The following is a 17,998-nucleotide window of genomic DNA, read 5'->3' on the forward strand; positions in this document are numbered from 1 at the left end:
AGTAAAAAAAATCATGCAAATCCATTGACCATGCAACTACATTTGTAATGTGTTTATATTGATGTGAAGTCTGGTGTGGTTGTGACACCTCCAGCTCTCAGTGCATCTCTGGAATCCAAAGAGAAAGAGGAAACCGTTGTGGAGGAAGGTAAGAGACGTATAATTATTATTTTGATATTACTGGAAGGAGGGTGATGTAGTTGGGATGGGATGGGATGGCAGTAATGACACTGTCTGCAAACCGTGTTGTCTCTCCAGTGGCTGAACTGACTGAGCTCCAGAAAAGAGGTAGAGGAGGCCTGCAGCGCTGGTTGATGTGAAGCACCCAACACAGATGCATAAAACGCAATCTAGTTGATAAAGGAACTTGGTCTTAATTTCTGTTTTTTTTTATTTAGCACAACACTCATCTTTTTTTTTTTTTTTTTAAGCTCTAACTCGCTCTATATGAATGTCAAAACATGTTTTTTTTGGCCTTTGTTGTGTTTCTTTGGCATGTGTCCAGCTGTTTATTTCATGCATCTGTGAGTAAAGTGTCCTTGGATTTCAGTAAATAGATTTCAGTAAAGGACTTCTTTCCTGCCTTGCTTTCTGCTTAGATCAAATAGAGTTTGAGGCCACTCAGATGAAAGGTAAGTTCAGAACATTTCGATGAAAACAAAAATAAAACTAAGATATAACAGCCCCCCCATGCTGAAAATAATTTCAAATCATTAGTCTAATCATTTGAACTTCCCTTTTCCCTTTAAAGAGGAGCCCAATGAGGACGCGCGTTACTTGGGTGAGAAATTTCCAATGGCAAATATATTTATCTAAATAGAATTGTCCAGCATATAAAACGTGTTCATCGGCGTGGAGAGTTGTATGTGATGATAACAGTAATAATCATTTTATTCTTTGTTTATTTTTTTCAATTCAGAGACTGTGAAGGGGGAAACTGGTAAGACTTCCACTGATTTTCTCTCATTCTGTGGACACGTTGATGGCAGTATCACCCACCTGATGTGTTTTCCACAGTGGAGGAGCAGATTGAAGTTGAAGATGACAATACAGGCGCGTAAATACAATATATATCTACCTCATATTCCATTTTGTGACTACACCCTACATTGGATAATACTACTACTACTACTAATGATAATAATGATGATAATGCTGGTAATGATGAAGATAATGATGATGATAATGATGAAGATTATGATAATGATAATAATGATGAAGTGGATGATAATAATAATAATGATTGATGATAATAAGGTTGAAGATGCTGATAATGGTGATGATAATAATAATAATAATGATAATAATGATAACCTTCCTCTGCCAGGAGAGGGAGATGGAACCCCTGCTCATGAGGGTGAGGAAAAGCTCACAGGAACATTCAAAAATCGGTTCTTGTGAAGCGCAATCAAACCGCTCTTATAAAATGTCCAAAATGCTCTTTCATTCTACATGACACACATGCGCAAAACTGTTCGGAATCGAGCGCTTACCATTTATGCTCATGTCTTTGGCAGAAACTGAATCAGAATCCACTGAGGACACAGACGGTGAGCTACATGGGCCTTTTCACATAATTCAGTTACATCTGCTGTATATACAACAACAACATTTTAACCGTTCACCGGTAAACATTCTGATTTGTGCCTCAATTGTGAACAGGTATGAGGCAGAGGCGGGGTAAGTCAGTCATTCATTTAATCACCTACCATCGCCCGAATGGGGGACTGGAGTACATTCGAGACTAGGCCCCGCTGAAATGTTTTGTGTTTTTCTCCCGCAGAGCACCACGAGACGGAGAGCGCGAGCGATTCGGGTAAAATGAGAGTCGCCGAGGACGCGTTCACTGAATTTTAAGACTCGTTCTTGTCGATTGTAAAGACTCTTTTTTTTTTTTTTCTGTTTGTCGTTGTAGCTGAAGAGGAGCAGACCACGGCCGCAGCCACAGAACAAGGTGATGAGTCAGTCCGCAGTGAAAGCGTAAACCCCGACGGTCTTGAAAATACTAACAAAGCCCCATCTGAATCAGGATAATATTTTAACGGGCGTGCTCTCAAAAGGTTCTCTTTTCATCTCTCTTCGACCAAATACGAACTTGAACATCAGAATAAGACACCGTGGCAATAGGCCTACCGTGTGTGATGACAGTAACTGCATTTAAATGGTGGGAAAACATAATCTAAGTGTTCAAATTTGTATTCTTTTCCTTATGAGGGGGGCATAGAATATATATTTTTGAACTAAATAAGAGGCCATACTTCAGGCGCTGCTCCTAAATAAAGTGCAATAGAGGGGGGGGGGATAGGCCCGCCTGTGAGAGTCCCCTCAGACTCAGAGGTGAGCACCAGTGTCAGGTTCAGGGTCGGGTCCGAGGACACGAGCCGCCGTGGTTGTTTGTACGGGTGCGTCGCGTCGTGTCTGAGCGAATCTGGGACAAAAATCCAGGGCGCTCAATGTCACCTTCTCCCAGGTGACCATTGTGCTTGATTTATGGCGCGTGCATCAACCGCCGTAGTTATTTTTAGGCTCAAGGATGCACAGTTTGTCTTGACCCAGAAGTCCTAGAGGGACCGAAATAATGTTACGGTGAGAATTACTGTCGTGGCGTCGTCACCGTCTTTAGTCACAGAATCAACAATAGGCTCAGAATGCTGGAAAACATCGTTTGTCGGGGCTTGTTCGAGAATGACTCGCGTCCATAAAGCGGCGGATGGAGAGTGATTCATGGCATCGCTTTGAAAGCCCTGGAAAAATACTGTATTGCGGGGACGCGGCGTGCTGCTCGATTAAAGGAATATTTTCTCCCTGCGTCACAGCGGAGTGATGCAGCTCGCGCCGCCCGCAGAGCTTCCCACCAGCCACTGCCCAGGGTGCCTCGCGGACCGAAGAGAAACAAAAAAAGTCAAATAAAGGGAACGTTCCACCTATTAACCAGCCTTACTTATTAAATACTGTTACTGTGCAGCAGTAACTCCTCCACAAAACCATGAGTTATACTGTAGTCACATGAAATGTTCCATCCAAGAACGGGCATTATGGAAATGTATTTGCAGGTGTTGAATTCAATATTGTCCAACTGTGATGTCAGTAACTCTGCAACATTGTTTAAAAATAACATTATGCCAAAAAGGAGACAAGGAATAAATCATTTATTTCCGACTTTTTTTTAATTTTTTCCATTTTTTGTTTTACATTTTAAACTGTCACGTTGGTCAAGACATAGCATACGCTTTCTGTGCATAAAAACAAATGCGACACAAAGGAACAAAAAACAAAATTCAGCCTTTTCTTTGGTACCTACGGGGGAGGGGGGGGGACGGGACAAGTAAGGCATCTACAGCATCTACGGGTCCAAAAATGCATTTTGTACTGCAGCCGAATGACCACGCGGTGGTGTATGCTCCCTCCAACTATATCTTGGCCTGCTCCACAACACACACCAACCAGTGAAATTATCTCCCAGGTCAGGGCCTCGTTTAACTCACTCCAGAACCAAAATGTACAGAATTCCTAAGGCCAAGAAGGGCGGGGGGGAGTTAGCAGATACAAGTCGGATTCCAAAGCAGAAGAACTAAGGCTCGAGCAGAAACCGAAGCGTTTCACCGTCTAGTTTGATGCAATCAAGTTTAACAGGACATTAAGGTTTTGTTTTAGAGCACATCTTGCATTTATATTGCAATGCATTAAGATTCAAGTAGCTGAGTCAAATTAACAAGAGGGTCTACAATCACAAGACTGTAGAACCCGGAGAGGGAATCCCTTCATATCCACACTGCCTCCCATCCATTAATTTAAAAAGAAATTGGGGCTTTGTGTTTGTCATTTGCACAACAGTAATGATATGAGTGCAGCGCTTCCCCAACATTCATTCTGCCATGAGAAGTCAATTATTCCATATAGTGTGATATCAAATTATGGTGGGGGAAACATGGCGGTGCCCTCACCGCCACCCTTTACTCCGTAGGACAGAAGCCACAACAGGAACTTAGTTGAACAAAGCATTTGAGCGGCTGCTCCACACATCTAGGTTGTAGCTGAGGGGCCGAGTCCATAATGATTGAAAAAATAAAACATTTTAAATAAAATTTGCACAGGTAAGAAATTAAAAGAAATCGTTGAATCTGCACTTGATGAGCGCACGATGAGACCAGATACAAAATAATTCACACAGAACAAGACAAACTTTCAACATTTACAAAAATAAAATACAAACCAATAACCTTGCGTTGCACCTAAACATACGACTGCGTCTAAGGTTATTTAGAGCCTGTATAATGACCTGTAATACATATGCTTAAGTCTAACGCTGCTTTCAATTGTTCCGTATTTTTCTAACTTTTAAAACAAAAGAAGGTTGTTGTATACACACACGACTGTTGAATAAAAAAAAAAAAAACAAAACTGTAGTATTAGGGGGAGGGGTGGGGGTTGCGCTATATGATTAGCAATACAGATTTATGGAAACTGAAAAGCATAATCTGAACAAAGAAATGCAACTCTTGGAAGTAAACAACCACCAATTCTAGGTTGAAATATATGCAGCAAAGAACCACAGGCCCATATCACAATTTTTTTTTTTTTTTTTTTTTTTTTTTTGGACATTCCTCTTCCTTTCTCTTCCAAAGTTGTCGGCTCGAGGTAAGCAATACATTTTGGCCACCTTCTTGCCCCCTGCTTTCGACGTGCGCTGGCGCACGGACTCTCTCTCCTCCCCCCGCGTGAGGCACAGCTCGGGACTCACAGGATGACGTAGATGAAGAGCGCCATGATGGCGGCGCTGATCAGCCCGGAGATGGGCACCGTGACAAACCAGGCCATGAAGATGTTTCGAAACAGGCGCCAGTCCACCGCCTTCCTGGAGCGGAGCCAGCCCACCGCCACCACTGAGCCCACCTGAGGGATGAGAAAAGGGAGAAAAAAAATAAAATATCAGCTGATAGCACTTTGGTAGAAATGACAGACCACCATATTGACGCGGTTCTTTATTTGCCCGTGTATTTACTGAAGAGTTGCCACATATTTGGACTGACTGCCCAACTGGGATCCAGTTTACCGTCGCCACCCACGGGTTTGAACTCCACCCAGGTTCACGTCTCGGGGGAGCGTGCCCTAGACGGCGGTGTCTGAGAAGCTCACCTTGCAGTGGGTGGTGGAAACTGGCAGGCCGATGTTAGAGGCCACGACGACGGTCAGGGCCGAGGCCAGTTCAATGCTGAAACCGCTGGAGGAGGAAAACAAAAAACACACGGTCCACCAGGTGAAGCTTTATGGGCAAAGTCTTCCAAATAAGCAACGTCTGGGGAGGATGTGGTCTGCAGACTGTGGTTTTCTGACAGACTTTCTGTACGGTTGGTAGGGCTTGTTGTAGTGGCCAGGGTCACAAGTGTTATTTTTCTTCAAGCCATAAGTTATTTTTGAAGTAATAGAATTATATAAATGATTGAATGGAAACAGTGTTTTATCAAGTCAAATGATATGATCCAGCGCGCAAACGGCTTACACTGACAAATCTGGAGAATAATAGAAAAGCGAAGCAGTGTAACTACAAATTAACTGTTAGATTTATTTTATAACAAAAGATGGATTGAAAAAGGTAGTCATAAAAGCAGTCCTTAAAAAAAAGAAAATAAAAGCATTCTTGATTAGTTTACACTACAAGAGGATTTGTACACCACCTCTTAGTCGCACAGCCTCTATCATACTGATATGGAGGAAAACAGGACCAGCCCAACAGTGTTCGTACCTTGAGGGCGTGATGGGGGTGAGGTCTCTTCCCATGGTCTGGATCACTCTGCGACCCCACACCCAGAGCCCGGCGCAGATGCCCACCCCTCCGTACAGCAGCAGCCAGATGGGCGTGGGCGCGTTCGACGACACGCTGCTGCTCGTATACACTAGCCACAAAGCCACCAGAGGTCCAATGGCATTGCTGCGAGAGAAAAGAACAGTTGTCCAGTTATTGGCCGAAGAGCTCCACCTTATGCCGCGTCACCCAAAAGCAGCATTTTAAACGCGGTCGCCGAGCCCGCATACCTGACGTCGTTGCCTCCGTGGGCGAAGGATCCGAAGCAGGCGGTGAGAATCTGAAGGAACTGGAAGAGGACAGAGACCTCAGGTCTGTCCATGTCCTGCCTGTCTTCGTCCAGGGAGCTGCGGCTGCTGCCGGCGTCGTCTTTGCCCATCTCCAGGGTGACGTCGCCCTCCCCGAGGCCCTCGGGGGCGTTGTGCTCGGCCACAGCGTTGCAGTAGCTTGTGTAGCTGTCCATGCGCACCCGCTTCCTTTCCTGCCCTCCTGAGCCGGGGCCCTTGTCGCCGTCCTCGCTGGCGCGGAACTCGCCTTCCCTGTGCTTGAAGTCCCCGTGCAGCCCGATGATGGCCATGGTGTAGGAGGTGTAGCTGTTGTTGCGGCGGATCGGTCGCTCGCCGCTCTCGCCCATGCAGTCCCCGACCCTGGCCAGGTGAAGCTTGTGGAGCAGGTCCTTGTACAGCCCAGAGTCCTTGTGGACCGTGTGGTACTGGCTGTAACCGTTGCTTGGTATGTGGGCAGGTCGGTTGTTGAACTGGACCTGGTTGTTGAACTGGACTTGGGTGGGGGTGCTTGCGGGAGCACTGCCATTCTGGGCCGGCTGGTTGTTGACCTGGGCTTCATTTTCAGGCTGAGCCTGTTTAGAGACTGTACGAGACAAAATGTGATAAGCAGGTTAGATAGTTCACATACTAGGAAGGAACTACAAACCAAACCTTAAACCTAGTTGATGGGTCATAAATGACCCCCCAATCACAGAATCCACCCACAATTCCAGGAATTCCTTAATAAAAGGGGATTTGAAGGTTTTATGCGATGGGTAAGTAAAAAAATATATAAATTAAAATCAGGTGTAGGAACGAAATGGTAATAGAGTTTGAATGATGAACAACAAGTTGTGCATGAATTACGTTAAACTTCCGACCTTGGAAATGGCAGAAAGCTGTGAGCAGGTGTGTGGGCGTCCGACAATTTAAAAAGCAGCGTGTGGAAAAGATTTGGATTTCCATCAATACCGCGGCCGAAGCAGGCACGAGTGTCTGCATTCTCACCCCCTACTTCATCGCGAGGATTACCAACTGCCCGCCAAACAGCAACTACAGATAACCTGTCACGTTTTATCTGCAGAGATATGCGGCGGTTTAACGCCTGGCAGGGTGAGTTGTTAATCAGAAAAATCGATAAAAAATAAAAAATAAATAAATAATTCCATGCGCTAACTTAAGCCGAGCTGCACGCTCCCAAACACCCTGATCATCACCGACACCGGAATGTCCTCTAGCGCAGAGGGTCTCGACCACCAGTCCGTGGAAGCTACCTGCGCCACAGCGGAGCGGCAGGAAACAGAGTAAATAAATATACCTATTTGCTTGGTCTGGAGAAAATATCGCTCTTGGAGCTCCGCAGCAGAACCATGCATAACAACTCCCCTCGAAATACTAAATTTGGGCAATAAATATTTGAATATTCAAAATAATAATGCATTTAAATTCGAAGGGGACTATTGAGACATATCTGCAGCCTTAAAGTGTAAATTCATAAAGAATAAAATAAAAAGACAACACTACCATTGGCACTGTTGTGGTCATTGTCCTCGGACTCTCCGATGTCAAAGGCCACCTTGCGTTCTTTGACATCACCGTCATCAGAATCTCCGATGTTGAAGGCCACCCTCCGTTCTTTGACCTCGCAGTCGTCAGAATCGCCAATGTCGAAGGCCACCTTGCGTTCCTCTGCGGCGGCCTGCGGCTCGGCAGCAGAGCTCTGGTTTGCGGCTGGGGCGTTGGGCAGGATAGTCTCCTTGGCGGACTGCTTCAAGATTGGACAATGGGCCTCGCCGAGCTCCCGCTTCTCCATGAGGGGGCTCTCCGAGGGGCTAGAAGACTTTATGTCTCCTGGTAGGGGAAGCGTTTCAATGAGAGAGTGCTTGGCAGCGACCCAAGCATGTACGCACTGCAGTAGTGGAATATGAGCAGGTACATGGGTAACCGCAGCTCTTACATAACCGGACACAAAAAAAGGACAAGTCATGATGCAACCTTGACCTCATTTGCAATTAAGCCCCGCTTATTGGTCTTAAACGGAACACCGAACATGCCACTCATTTCCAGATGAGAAGATTATCACAGTGACATTATGGCTTCATAATGAGTATCTCATTGCATCATCAGCTTTCCTCGCGTTCTGGGGTTGAAGCGGTTATTTCTGAGCAACCTCAGCTTACCTTCAGCCTTCACCCCCAGGCACAGCAAATTCTATGTCAACGCCTTACGTCAACCTTAAACTATTTTAGTTTAAGGGGCAAATACCAATTAGTGGATCACTATGACCCAATTAGGTAGCTTCAGTTTACTGGACAGCAGTTTATCCAGACAGATCACACCTGTGCACACAAACCTGCCAGCTCACATATACCACCTTTTTTTTGTTGTGAAACTTTCTAAATATAAAAGTCTAATGTTAGTCTTCAATCATTCTACAATGAAAATAAGACTGCTAGACCTTTTGCTGGCACAAAATATTCAATATATTAAGAGAAAACCTTACAGTGAAGATATGTACACTGTAGAAACTCAAATGTCAAACAAGCTGAAATATTAAGTAATGTAGGTACAGACAAAATACACTTTTTAAAGAACACTAGACAGAAAAAATGTCATAACAAAATTGCCAAATTACAATAAGCTCCTAAAATAAATGGGTTGAACACATGTACAGCCAAATCCGATAATTGTTCAGCGCTAAAATAAATAAATATGTGTGTGTGTGTGTGTGTGTGTGTGTGTGCAAGCGTCAGAACCTATTGATGGTTTGTTATGAGCCAACTCGACGAGCGACATAAGTAGAACAGGAACATAAATAGCACTTACGTTCAATCTTCTTCTTGAGCCGAGGGCAGACAATAAACCAGACCACAATAGCAGTCAGTACGGCGCAGGCCAGGGAGATGAGCAGGATGCCCCACCATGGGATCATGTCAAATCCCAGCACTGATGAAGCCCGGGTAGCATCAGAAAAACAACAAGAATGGAAAGAGAGAAAGGCGGTTTAACAAAAAAGGCAGCAGACGCTACCTCCTAAAAACCATACTGCTGGTAAACCCCATATAATATATATATATATATATATATATATATATATATATATGATATGATATGATAACCGTCTGTTTATTTATACAGGGCCCATGTCCAGCGTGATCGGGTTAACTTGTGAGGGTGCTCACAACTGCAACATGTGTGACTCAGCAATGCTATGGGGTAATGCTGGTCCCGCAAGTTTATTTGTGCTTGTTGCTAACATTAATCAACAAAAAGGTGTCATGGTTGTAAACTTCATATTAATGCTCTCTTCGCCACTGTTGATAATCCCACATCTCTTAGTGCTAGCTAGTTGCCTCGCTTCATTGTGCCATGCCCGGGTAAGATATGACAAGCAGATGTAGCCCCTCAATGTGAACAGTTACATAACGCCTAAAAAGGTGAAAGAGCAGACGGGCCACAGCGACACACACACACACCACCTGGTTTCCAAATAACCACGGACAATGCATTCCTTAAATGGGTACAGCAGATCAGATGGAAAACAGGAAGAGGGTTGCAGTTGTAGAAATAGCCTCTTGCCAAGACTGCAGCAAAGTATGTGCAGAAGAGCCGAAATTAAGCGCAGTGCAGTAAATACCGGCCGAGACTGTGGCTGTGACACAAATCTCTGGGGACGGCATCATTGTCGTGCGGAGAATGCAAGCCAGCAATGTGGTTTGAAGTTTGTGTGGAGGGGGGGGCTGTTGAAAATTACAATTGAGACTTTATACCCTAGTGGTGTACAATTAAGGAGAGGAGGGGAAAAAAAAAAAAAAAAAAAAAAAAGGCAAAACTGGAGTGTTTTGGAAGTGAAAGACAAACAGAGGAGAACCACGGTTAGGACAAACACCTCGGCTCCGGTGCTGATTTTAGAACAGCGCTCTCCCTCTCTCTCTCTCCCTCCCTCCCTCCCTCTTCCACCTCCGACTCATGCTCACATGATTCTGCAGGAGACTGCGGGGCAACTAGCGGCACATAAGTGATGTGTATTTAGTTACGCAATGTTAACTCATTCCCTCCAGGAAAGGAGAGGTCTGAGAGAGAACTGTTGAGTGCAAAACCCGCTGCCACCCATCCCCACCGCACAAACAGCTGAGACATGTCCTCATTGAAACGTTTCAGACAGAGAGACGGCCAAAAAACAGGTGCGGGTCAACAAGTCGCTATTGGGAAGGAAGTGACTTCTTGGTGGTGGTGATCTATCATGTGGCAAACTAACAGTAAGCGCATGGGCACTACGGCAGAAGACGAACGTTATGTCAGGGGGGCTCTTTTGTGGGTCACATTTCAATAAATAAAAGGGGATTGAAAAACAAAAAAAAACCCAAAAACAAAAGTGGGCCAGTTTTATGAATACTCCTACACAAAAGGGGTGAGTCAACACCACAGCCATGCAGTGGGATGAATGGGATAGCTCAGGAAGTGGAATTCAACCGTGACGGCGTTCCAAACCCCTCCCTGTAACTTCTGCATCCTGCAATACACAATACCGTGGTTCATGGTATTTATGAACCACGGTTATTGTGCCACGGTAAATGTCTTAGTGTAAAGAAATTTCTTCATGAAGTCCAATTTTATTGACTATTAAAGATAATTTACTACTCATTTGGAGGAATTCGGCTGGATGCCCTTGTTTTTGTTCAGGCCTACGTGGAGAAATTAAAGTGGCAAATTGAAAAGCAGCCTGTAAGGAAGCTTATTTAGTTCGAAAGCAGAGGCCACCATGGTCTGATAAGCAGTTTCTGTGTTATTGTTTGGCGTCCGCTCAACAACCCACACCGCCGCACGTCTGTTTTTCAAAGGGCAATCCGAGCAGAAAATCTGCATTCCAGCTAAAGCGTATTGAGTTTCATCAATGGAACGTGGTGTGAGGGGGGGTCAAAAATACTATGATTACTCCAGCACTGAGTATACCACATTGGTTGAGTTAAAGTTGTGGATATAGCTAGACATATTTTAAGTTACATAAATATAGCTGTAAGAATCAAATTGGATTGTTAAATAGCCTTTAATGGGCTCAGCAAATTGAGTGACACTCAAAGCTAAAGTGTGTCATACAGGCTGGTTGAATATTCCTCCACAGCGACTATCCATTTAACATAAATGGAGATACTAAAAATATCCAAGTTATTTTTCGGGCTCCATTTCTGCTTTACAATGACTAGACTGCAGTAGAGTAATTTATACAGAGCCAAATGTCATCTCTAAAGGTTCCTCAAGGTTCTTGGTCTGAGTTGGAGGCATATTTTGTACACATTGACTTTAGGCCTTTGTCAACAGGGACTCATGGATTGAAATGTGCTCTAGGCTGCCTAGTGTCGCCAAGGGTTGGTGGGGGGTGGGGGTAAACTTCCCTCTTAGAATACCATAGACTGTACTCAATGCAGAATATAGATGCATAGGCAAAGAGCCAACAGCTAAGGCAGGCAGGCAGGCTGCAGAAATGAAATTAGAATGTGCTGTTCATAATCTCTTCCTACTTCCTTCTTGTATCCACTGCTAGGCCTCCGTCAGACAGACAGCATAGTACATCTGTCCGTCATAAAACAATACCCTATAGGACTGTTTAGGATGAGACATATTGCTCTTTATGTGCGGCAACTAAATTGTCCATTGAAATGTGATGCCATCATCTTCAAGTTGCGCAGTTTTGGTAAAAAACAAATGGAAACGCCATCTGTCATCGATGTCCCATGCGGCACCCGAGTACAGGGCCCATGTCCAGTGTGATCGGGTTAACTTGTGAGGGTGCTCACAACTGCAACATGTGAATGACTCAGCAATGCTATGGGGTAATGCTGGTCCCGCAAGTGATCTCCTTTCTGTGCAATGTGCAGCAGTGCTTGTACACATACACATTAGTGCATGGTATCTGGTCATATTCTGGCCTGTAGCCTTCATTTAATGGCCCAGGCCAGGCTAACTTCTCGAACTGTTAGGCCCTGTAGAGAGAAGAAAACAAAGGAGCAAAAGTTGCTCATTTAATAAGAGTTTCTCATGGAAGAAAAAGGCAACAAAGCTTCTCAGTTACTTTTAATTTTCAAAAGAGCAGTGCAGCTACTAGCAGTGACAGGCTACGGTTAAATCAAAAACACCCTCCGTACTTCTGTTTTCCTCCTTTGAAAGGCAGAACCATTGACGTCAAGAATAAAGTGATTTCCGTGACCCTGTTGTGCTCCTCTTAAGTTTTATTTCAGCTATAACCCAGACAGAACCACAAGCAAAAGAGCATCCCCACCCCCACCCCACCCCAAAAAAGCACATTTTAATTAACAGGCCTTCTGTGAAATGGTAAACAGTCTGGTTCAGTTTGGAATATGTGTGGGCATCCGGCTGTCTGAGGGAGGAGTTTATTTTAAGCTGTGTCTGTGGGTAGGCATGCAGAGCTAAAGAGGAAAAAACGGTGATACTCACTCGCGGCTCCAGTGAACATAATGGAGAACAAGTTGATTCCCATGGTGATAGCATAGAAGACGGGCAAGGCCTTCAATCCATTGGGCACCGGATCTTTCTACAAAGTCAGGAGTACAGCAGCTATAGTACGACTGAAGCAGCAACATCTATGAGGTGTGTGCCAGCAGTGGTACTAAGGTGAAATGGGGTATCTGAATATTTCCAATAATAAAAATCCAATGTCAAGAGACACAATTTAAAACTTTCTAGATAAATAAAAGTATGTGTAATTGTTTGCTCTTCGGCACAGAAAGCTGTTAGAAGTCTTCAACGGTGAAACATTTCATAGGTCAACTATGTTCTAGTCAACCCAAACCAGCAGCTGAGGCATTTAGTTTTACTGAATAGTGTAGACTCTGTATAAGGCAATTCATTTTAATATGGATATAGTATTGGCAAGAGTAAAAAGCAGCATCCACCCCCCCACCCCCCCCCCCCCCCACCTTTTTTTTTTTTTTTTTTTTTTTTTTTTACAATGAACGGCAGAGTATGAGTGTACTGCCAAGTTTAGAGAACCAACAGCAGATATATTATTTGGATAATAATAATAATAATAATAATAATAATAATAATAATAATAATAATAATAATAATAATTGGATAAAGAGTCACAATTTGAAAGAGGACACTGCCATGATTATGGTGCTGAAACAGATCACTAAGATATTTCTCTCCAGGAAGTTTCATTTGCAACTCTACCCCAAATTCTTGTGGGAAATTCAAGAGTTTGGCACAGGAGGCTTACCTTGTGCAAGATGAACACACGCACAAAGCAGAAAACCATGGCTGACATTATACCAGACAGCAGGGGACTTAAAAACCACGAAGCAACTGCAGAGGGGAAAAAAACAAACCAAAAAAACAGCTCAGAAAGGAAGTGTATAGTTTGCCCTAATATACATTGTATCTTATTTGAGTGTATAGAATTACGTCAACATGTAGCGGGGAAAAAAATAATCATATTTGCGCTTGACCCATCAGAAGCATTCCATAAAAGAACACTACACAGTATAGCCAAACATGTTACCAGATTATATTTAGGTCTACAGACAGTGATGGGTATTCTTAACACATTTGAGCATTCATAAAGGTGTCGTACACAGATGGCCTCCCTTGGAGGACAGAGATAAAGGAGTTGAACTTACCGATACGTAGGAGTTCAAGCCACTTGACGCCCTGTTGGCCTCTTGCGACGAGCGAAAAACCAATAGTAGCACCGACAATGCAGTGTGTTCCAGATATGGGCAACTTAAGAAATGATGCAGCCAGCTGCCAGGCAGCAGAACCTAAAGAACGGTGACAGGTATAAATGTACCATCATGCCGTCACTTTATAAAAGGGCATCAAGACATATGCATCAACAGCTTTCTAGGCAGACAACCTATAAACGCATAAAAAAAAAGTGAGTTGGTAGAGCTTAGTGCAGAGTTTAAATCCTATTCAAGTTCCCTAGTTTTTTTTTTTTTTTAGCTGGACAGCTGTGTCTCGAGATGAAAGCAGCAACTACATCACTAAAGCGAAGGAGGAGATTAGGTTGTAAATACTCACCAAACATAGCACTGACAGATCCAGCCATCAAGTAATGCTCAGAACCATTGTACATACCCACATCTATAATACCCTTGCGGATGGTTTCGCTCACTTTAGCCCCGAGGAGCACAGAACCCAGCGTCTCAAACACGGTGGCCAGAATACAGGCCTGTCGCAAGGTGACCACCCCGGAGCCCACAGCCGTGCCAAAGGAGTTGGCAACATCGTTGGCTCCTACGGAAAAGGCTAGGATGAAGGCGATAATGAAGCCGACGACCAGGAGCCACGTGTAATCCGTCAGCGGGCCCTGGGTCACCAAGCCTACCGCGCTTGTTAGTATAATTGTAGCGGCGGTTGCTGTCGAAACCATTGTGCGTGATTTTCGTAAGCTATGTAGGACGACTATTCACAATCTTCGAGGGAATAAATGCCTTCTAAAAAAAAGGTGCTTTAAATTATCAGGAGCAGCAGCAGCTATTGAAATAAGAGGTAAGAAGTTAATAAATACGTGACTTTAAGGCTCTGTCACACAGCACTCAGAAAACAAAGCTGCCTAAACGCAGTGATTTTTCTGGAAGTCGCTGGAAAATAATTTAAGGTGGGGAGAGGTATGGTGTGGGCGTATCGCTATCCTGTAATTATTTTAGTTCTGTTGCAAATACTTTGGTTCTGAGCAATCAGACAGACTGAACAAATGGCCATCGTGGAACTGTGACTGGAAGTGAACGGAGGCACATCCTGAAAGACAGAATGAAAAGGGGGGAAAAGGTTGCTTTAGAAAAAAAAAAAAACCAAAAAAAAAAAAAAACAACGCACTTCTTAAAAAAAACTGCTGATTTACAAAACACAAAAAGCAACGGGAACAACAGACAGACCCACAGTGCACCCGGATCAAGATACGCACCAACGACACGATCGGCGGGAGATGGTTCGAAAACCGGAAAAGCATTTTTTAAATCATCTCACGCCGAATATCAAGTCTTTCCGGCAATGTGCTTCGGATGCCATGTTTCCCCCCCCCCCCTTTATGTCGCAGGAAGAAAAGATTATTCAAAGTGCCAATGTGAGGGCGCACATTATTCAGATAATCACTAGATTAAAGAAACGTACACACTTCATTTTACGAGTGCACTGTCTTACCCGAATGTGTGTGTGTGTGTGTGTGTGTGTGTGTGTGTGTGTGCGCGCGCGTCCTCGCACCGACCTACTTCTCCATCGACACTGGGCGGGATACGCGAGTAAACACGCCGGTTAACACCTAACCCCGCGTCCCGTCACAGCGGACCCCGAGACGTCCACCTGCGGGTGGCGTCCACCCGCAGGTGGACAGCGACAGCCGATAAGACGCCGGGCAGGAAGCGGTGGATTTATCTTGACCCGCTCGCCGGAGCCGTTCTAATTACGTCGGCGTTACTTACGTCCAAGGCGGGGGGAGCTCAGGTCAACGGCGGCCATTGCAGCCGCCGGTGCAGCGTTGTCGCGAACGAATTTAAAATGTAGTTACGATTTTCTTTTGTGGTGGGATGCAGTTACTAGCATCACTGCACCTGAATACATCATTTTAACGTAATTGAATGACAATTACATCCACACCTCAGAGACACTCGACACTTAGGAATGTCGTTTATTGTTCACCGGACGTATTACAGTATAACTATGTATTATATGGTATTATATTTGTACTCAATCACAGTATATTATATTATTGTTAACCCTCACCGGCTCCTATATTAACGGAACCAAACCAAGAGTCCGAATCGAACGGCCCTTTTGTTTGTTTGTTTAGGGGGTTGTTGTTTTTTTTTTTTTTTTCGTTCGACAACCGAATCTACGCCAAGCCACCGCAGCGCCGACTCCCCCCCAATTAAGGACAAAAAAGCGACACCCGACCCGAGGAGACATTTTCCATGTTGGTGGCGGCTGACTATCAGCGGCAGGATGGCGGGATGGCGGGGCGGCGGGATGGCGGGGCGGATTCAGCGCACAGGTCGCCGCCGCCGCCACCACCACCACAACGGCGACGACCACAAACGACTCCGACGCTAGCCGGGCTAACGCCGCCGGCGCGATTTCTGCGAGCCGCGTTCTGCGGTCAACGCGGTCAATTTTAATTTTATTTATTTGTATTTTTTTTTTTTTAACGGAACGCCGCCGAGACCCCCCCGCGCACCCCGCCCTGCGATCACACCCCGTGAAATACTGAGGTTAACACTCACCACACGTCGCTCCGGTCGCTCCGACGACGACGCTTTCGCGCTAGCAAAATGAGCTAATTAGCCCGCCACGAGACACACGGCAGCGCGGTGGTGTTAAAACGCTGTGGGAGGACTGGAGCGGGACGAAAAAAACGACATTTTCGGGGGGTTATTTCCTCGAGCCCTGGTTTCGGTCAGGATCTGCTACGACGCCGAGGAAAGTCCTTTATATAATCCACAAATGTCGAACTTGTTTGAATGAGCCAGCGCGTCATCGCCGCGTGCGGGAACTCGCCGGCAGGGCAGGAGTGGGGGGGGGGGGGGGGCGGCGCTGCTATAAGCGGCGTGACGCACCCTGTACTACGACCACGCCCACGGCTGTCAGCGTAAAAACACGTCACTGGCGGACCCACGCACACGCACGCTATATACAGTGTGTGTATGTATATATACATATACACATATATATACACATATATATATATATATATATATATACTTTCTCTCCAATTCAAACGGCTTTGTAAGCTTTATTATGGCGCCCCCCCGCGTACCCCGCCCTGCGATCACACCCCGTGAAATACTGAAGTTAACACTCACCACACGTCGCTCCGGTCGCTCGCATACATATATATATACAGTATATACATACATATATACATACATATATATTTATATATGTATATATATATATATATATATATATATATATATATATGTATATATATATATATATATATATACTTTCTCTCCAATTCAAACGGCTTTGTTAGCTTTATTATGGGGAACATGCGCTAACGTTGCCAAAGCAAATGGAAAATAACCAATAAAACCAATAAAAGGCAGCATTATAACAGAAAAATGTACATGTTGCAATGGAACAATTTTATATATATATATATATATATATATATATATATATATATATATATATATATATATATATATATATATTTACAGAAGGTATTGGAGGCAGATGGCGACCCCTAACAGGAGCAGCCGAAAGAAGAAGATTTTATATATATATATATATATATATATATATATATATACACACAAGGTTACCTAAAATACAATAAAAAATGTAAGTTTGCAGTTAGAAATATATAAAGATAAGTGTAGATAACCAAAGTGTAGGTAAGTGTAGATACCCAACACTCACTCTGTCTCTTTCTCTCTCTCTCTCGCGCGCTCTCTCTCCTGTTCAAAAGGCTTTAGGGTTTTCCATCAAATGGAAAACCAAAACGAAGAATAAATGGTAAAATTATAACAGAAAAATGTTGCAGTTGTAAGGTTGAAGTTAAAATATATTTAGATACAGATATGTGTCGATAACCTAAGTGTAGGGAAGTGTAGGTACCCAACTCTCTCTCTCTCTCTCTCTCTCTCTCTCCCCCTCTCTCTCACACACGCACACATGCACACACACACATCATGGGATGTATATGTCTTGCCTACAGGACTACTGTACAGGACCAAAGCCTGTTTGCCCCGATTCTGTATAGTCACTAGTAAACCTCCACAATTGTAAAATACATACGTGGCAAAGTTTTTATTTTTTATTGGACTGTCTGTTCTTGTGGCTTTGTACTGTCCGATTCATTTCCTCAGTCACTGGTTTATTTAACTTTCCCTCCATCCCTCCAGACAGCCATCTGTGTTGTAACAGCAATGTTGTACCACATCACTACTGCATCAATAACAACCTACAT

General features: G+C 44.2%; 1 protein-coding gene and 1 long non-coding RNA gene across 3 annotated transcripts; one reads left to right on the plus strand and one right to left on the minus strand.

Annotated features, from left to right (window-relative positions):
• Nucleotides 1-1,526: 1,526 nt before the first annotated feature.
• On the plus strand, nt 1,527-3,159 carry LOC307242931. Its single transcript, XR_013844607.1, has 4 exons — nt 1,527-1,662; nt 1,784-1,816; nt 1,916-1,954; nt 2,817-3,159. It is a non-coding gene; the product is annotated as an uncharacterized lncRNA (long non-coding RNA).
• Nucleotides 3,135-16,577, minus strand: slc20a1b (solute carrier family 20 member 1b). Of its 2 annotated transcripts, none has more exons than XM_080017564.1 (11): nt 16,308-16,577; nt 14,110-14,829; nt 13,707-13,847; nt 13,307-13,392; nt 12,523-12,619; nt 8,896-9,015; nt 7,594-7,920; nt 6,034-6,673; nt 5,744-5,929; nt 5,137-5,221; nt 3,135-4,893 (listed from the first exon to the last, which is right to left on the minus strand). In XM_080017564.1, exons 2-11 carry the CDS (start codon nt 14,459-14,461, stop codon nt 4,738-4,740), a joined length of 2,190 nt encoding a protein of 729 aa, XP_079873690.1. In that variant the 5' UTR covers nt 14,462-14,829; nt 16,308-16,577; the 3' UTR covers nt 3,135-4,737. The 2 variants fall into 2 exon arrangements, with proteins under 2 accessions (XP_079873690.1, XP_079873691.1); XM_080017565.1 differs by lacking the exon at nt 16,308-16,577 and adding an exon at nt 15,510-15,626.
• Nucleotides 16,578-17,998: the final 1,421 nt, after the last annotated feature.

The sequence above is a fragment of the Zeus faber genome (assembly GCF_960531495.2).
Source record: "Zeus faber genome assembly, chromosome: 17".
NCBI classification, from domain to species: Eukaryota; Metazoa; Chordata; class Actinopteri; order Zeiformes; family Zeidae; genus Zeus; species Zeus faber.

Excerpts from the sequence above, each read along its gene's own strand:
- slc20a1b (XM_080017564.1), bottom strand. The coding sequence starts at position 14,461 with ATGGTTTCGACAGCAACCGCCGCTACAATTATACTAACAAGCGCGGTA. Across the intron at positions 12,620-13,306 it reads GTGTGTTCATCTTGCACAAG|AAAGATCCGGTGCCCAATGG; the intron begins GTAAGCCTCCTG and ends CTGACTTTGTAG. Across the intron at positions 6,674-7,593 it reads TGACCACAACAGTGCCAATG|TCTCTAAACAGGCTCAGCCT; the intron begins GTAGTGTTGTCT and ends TGTCTCGTACAG.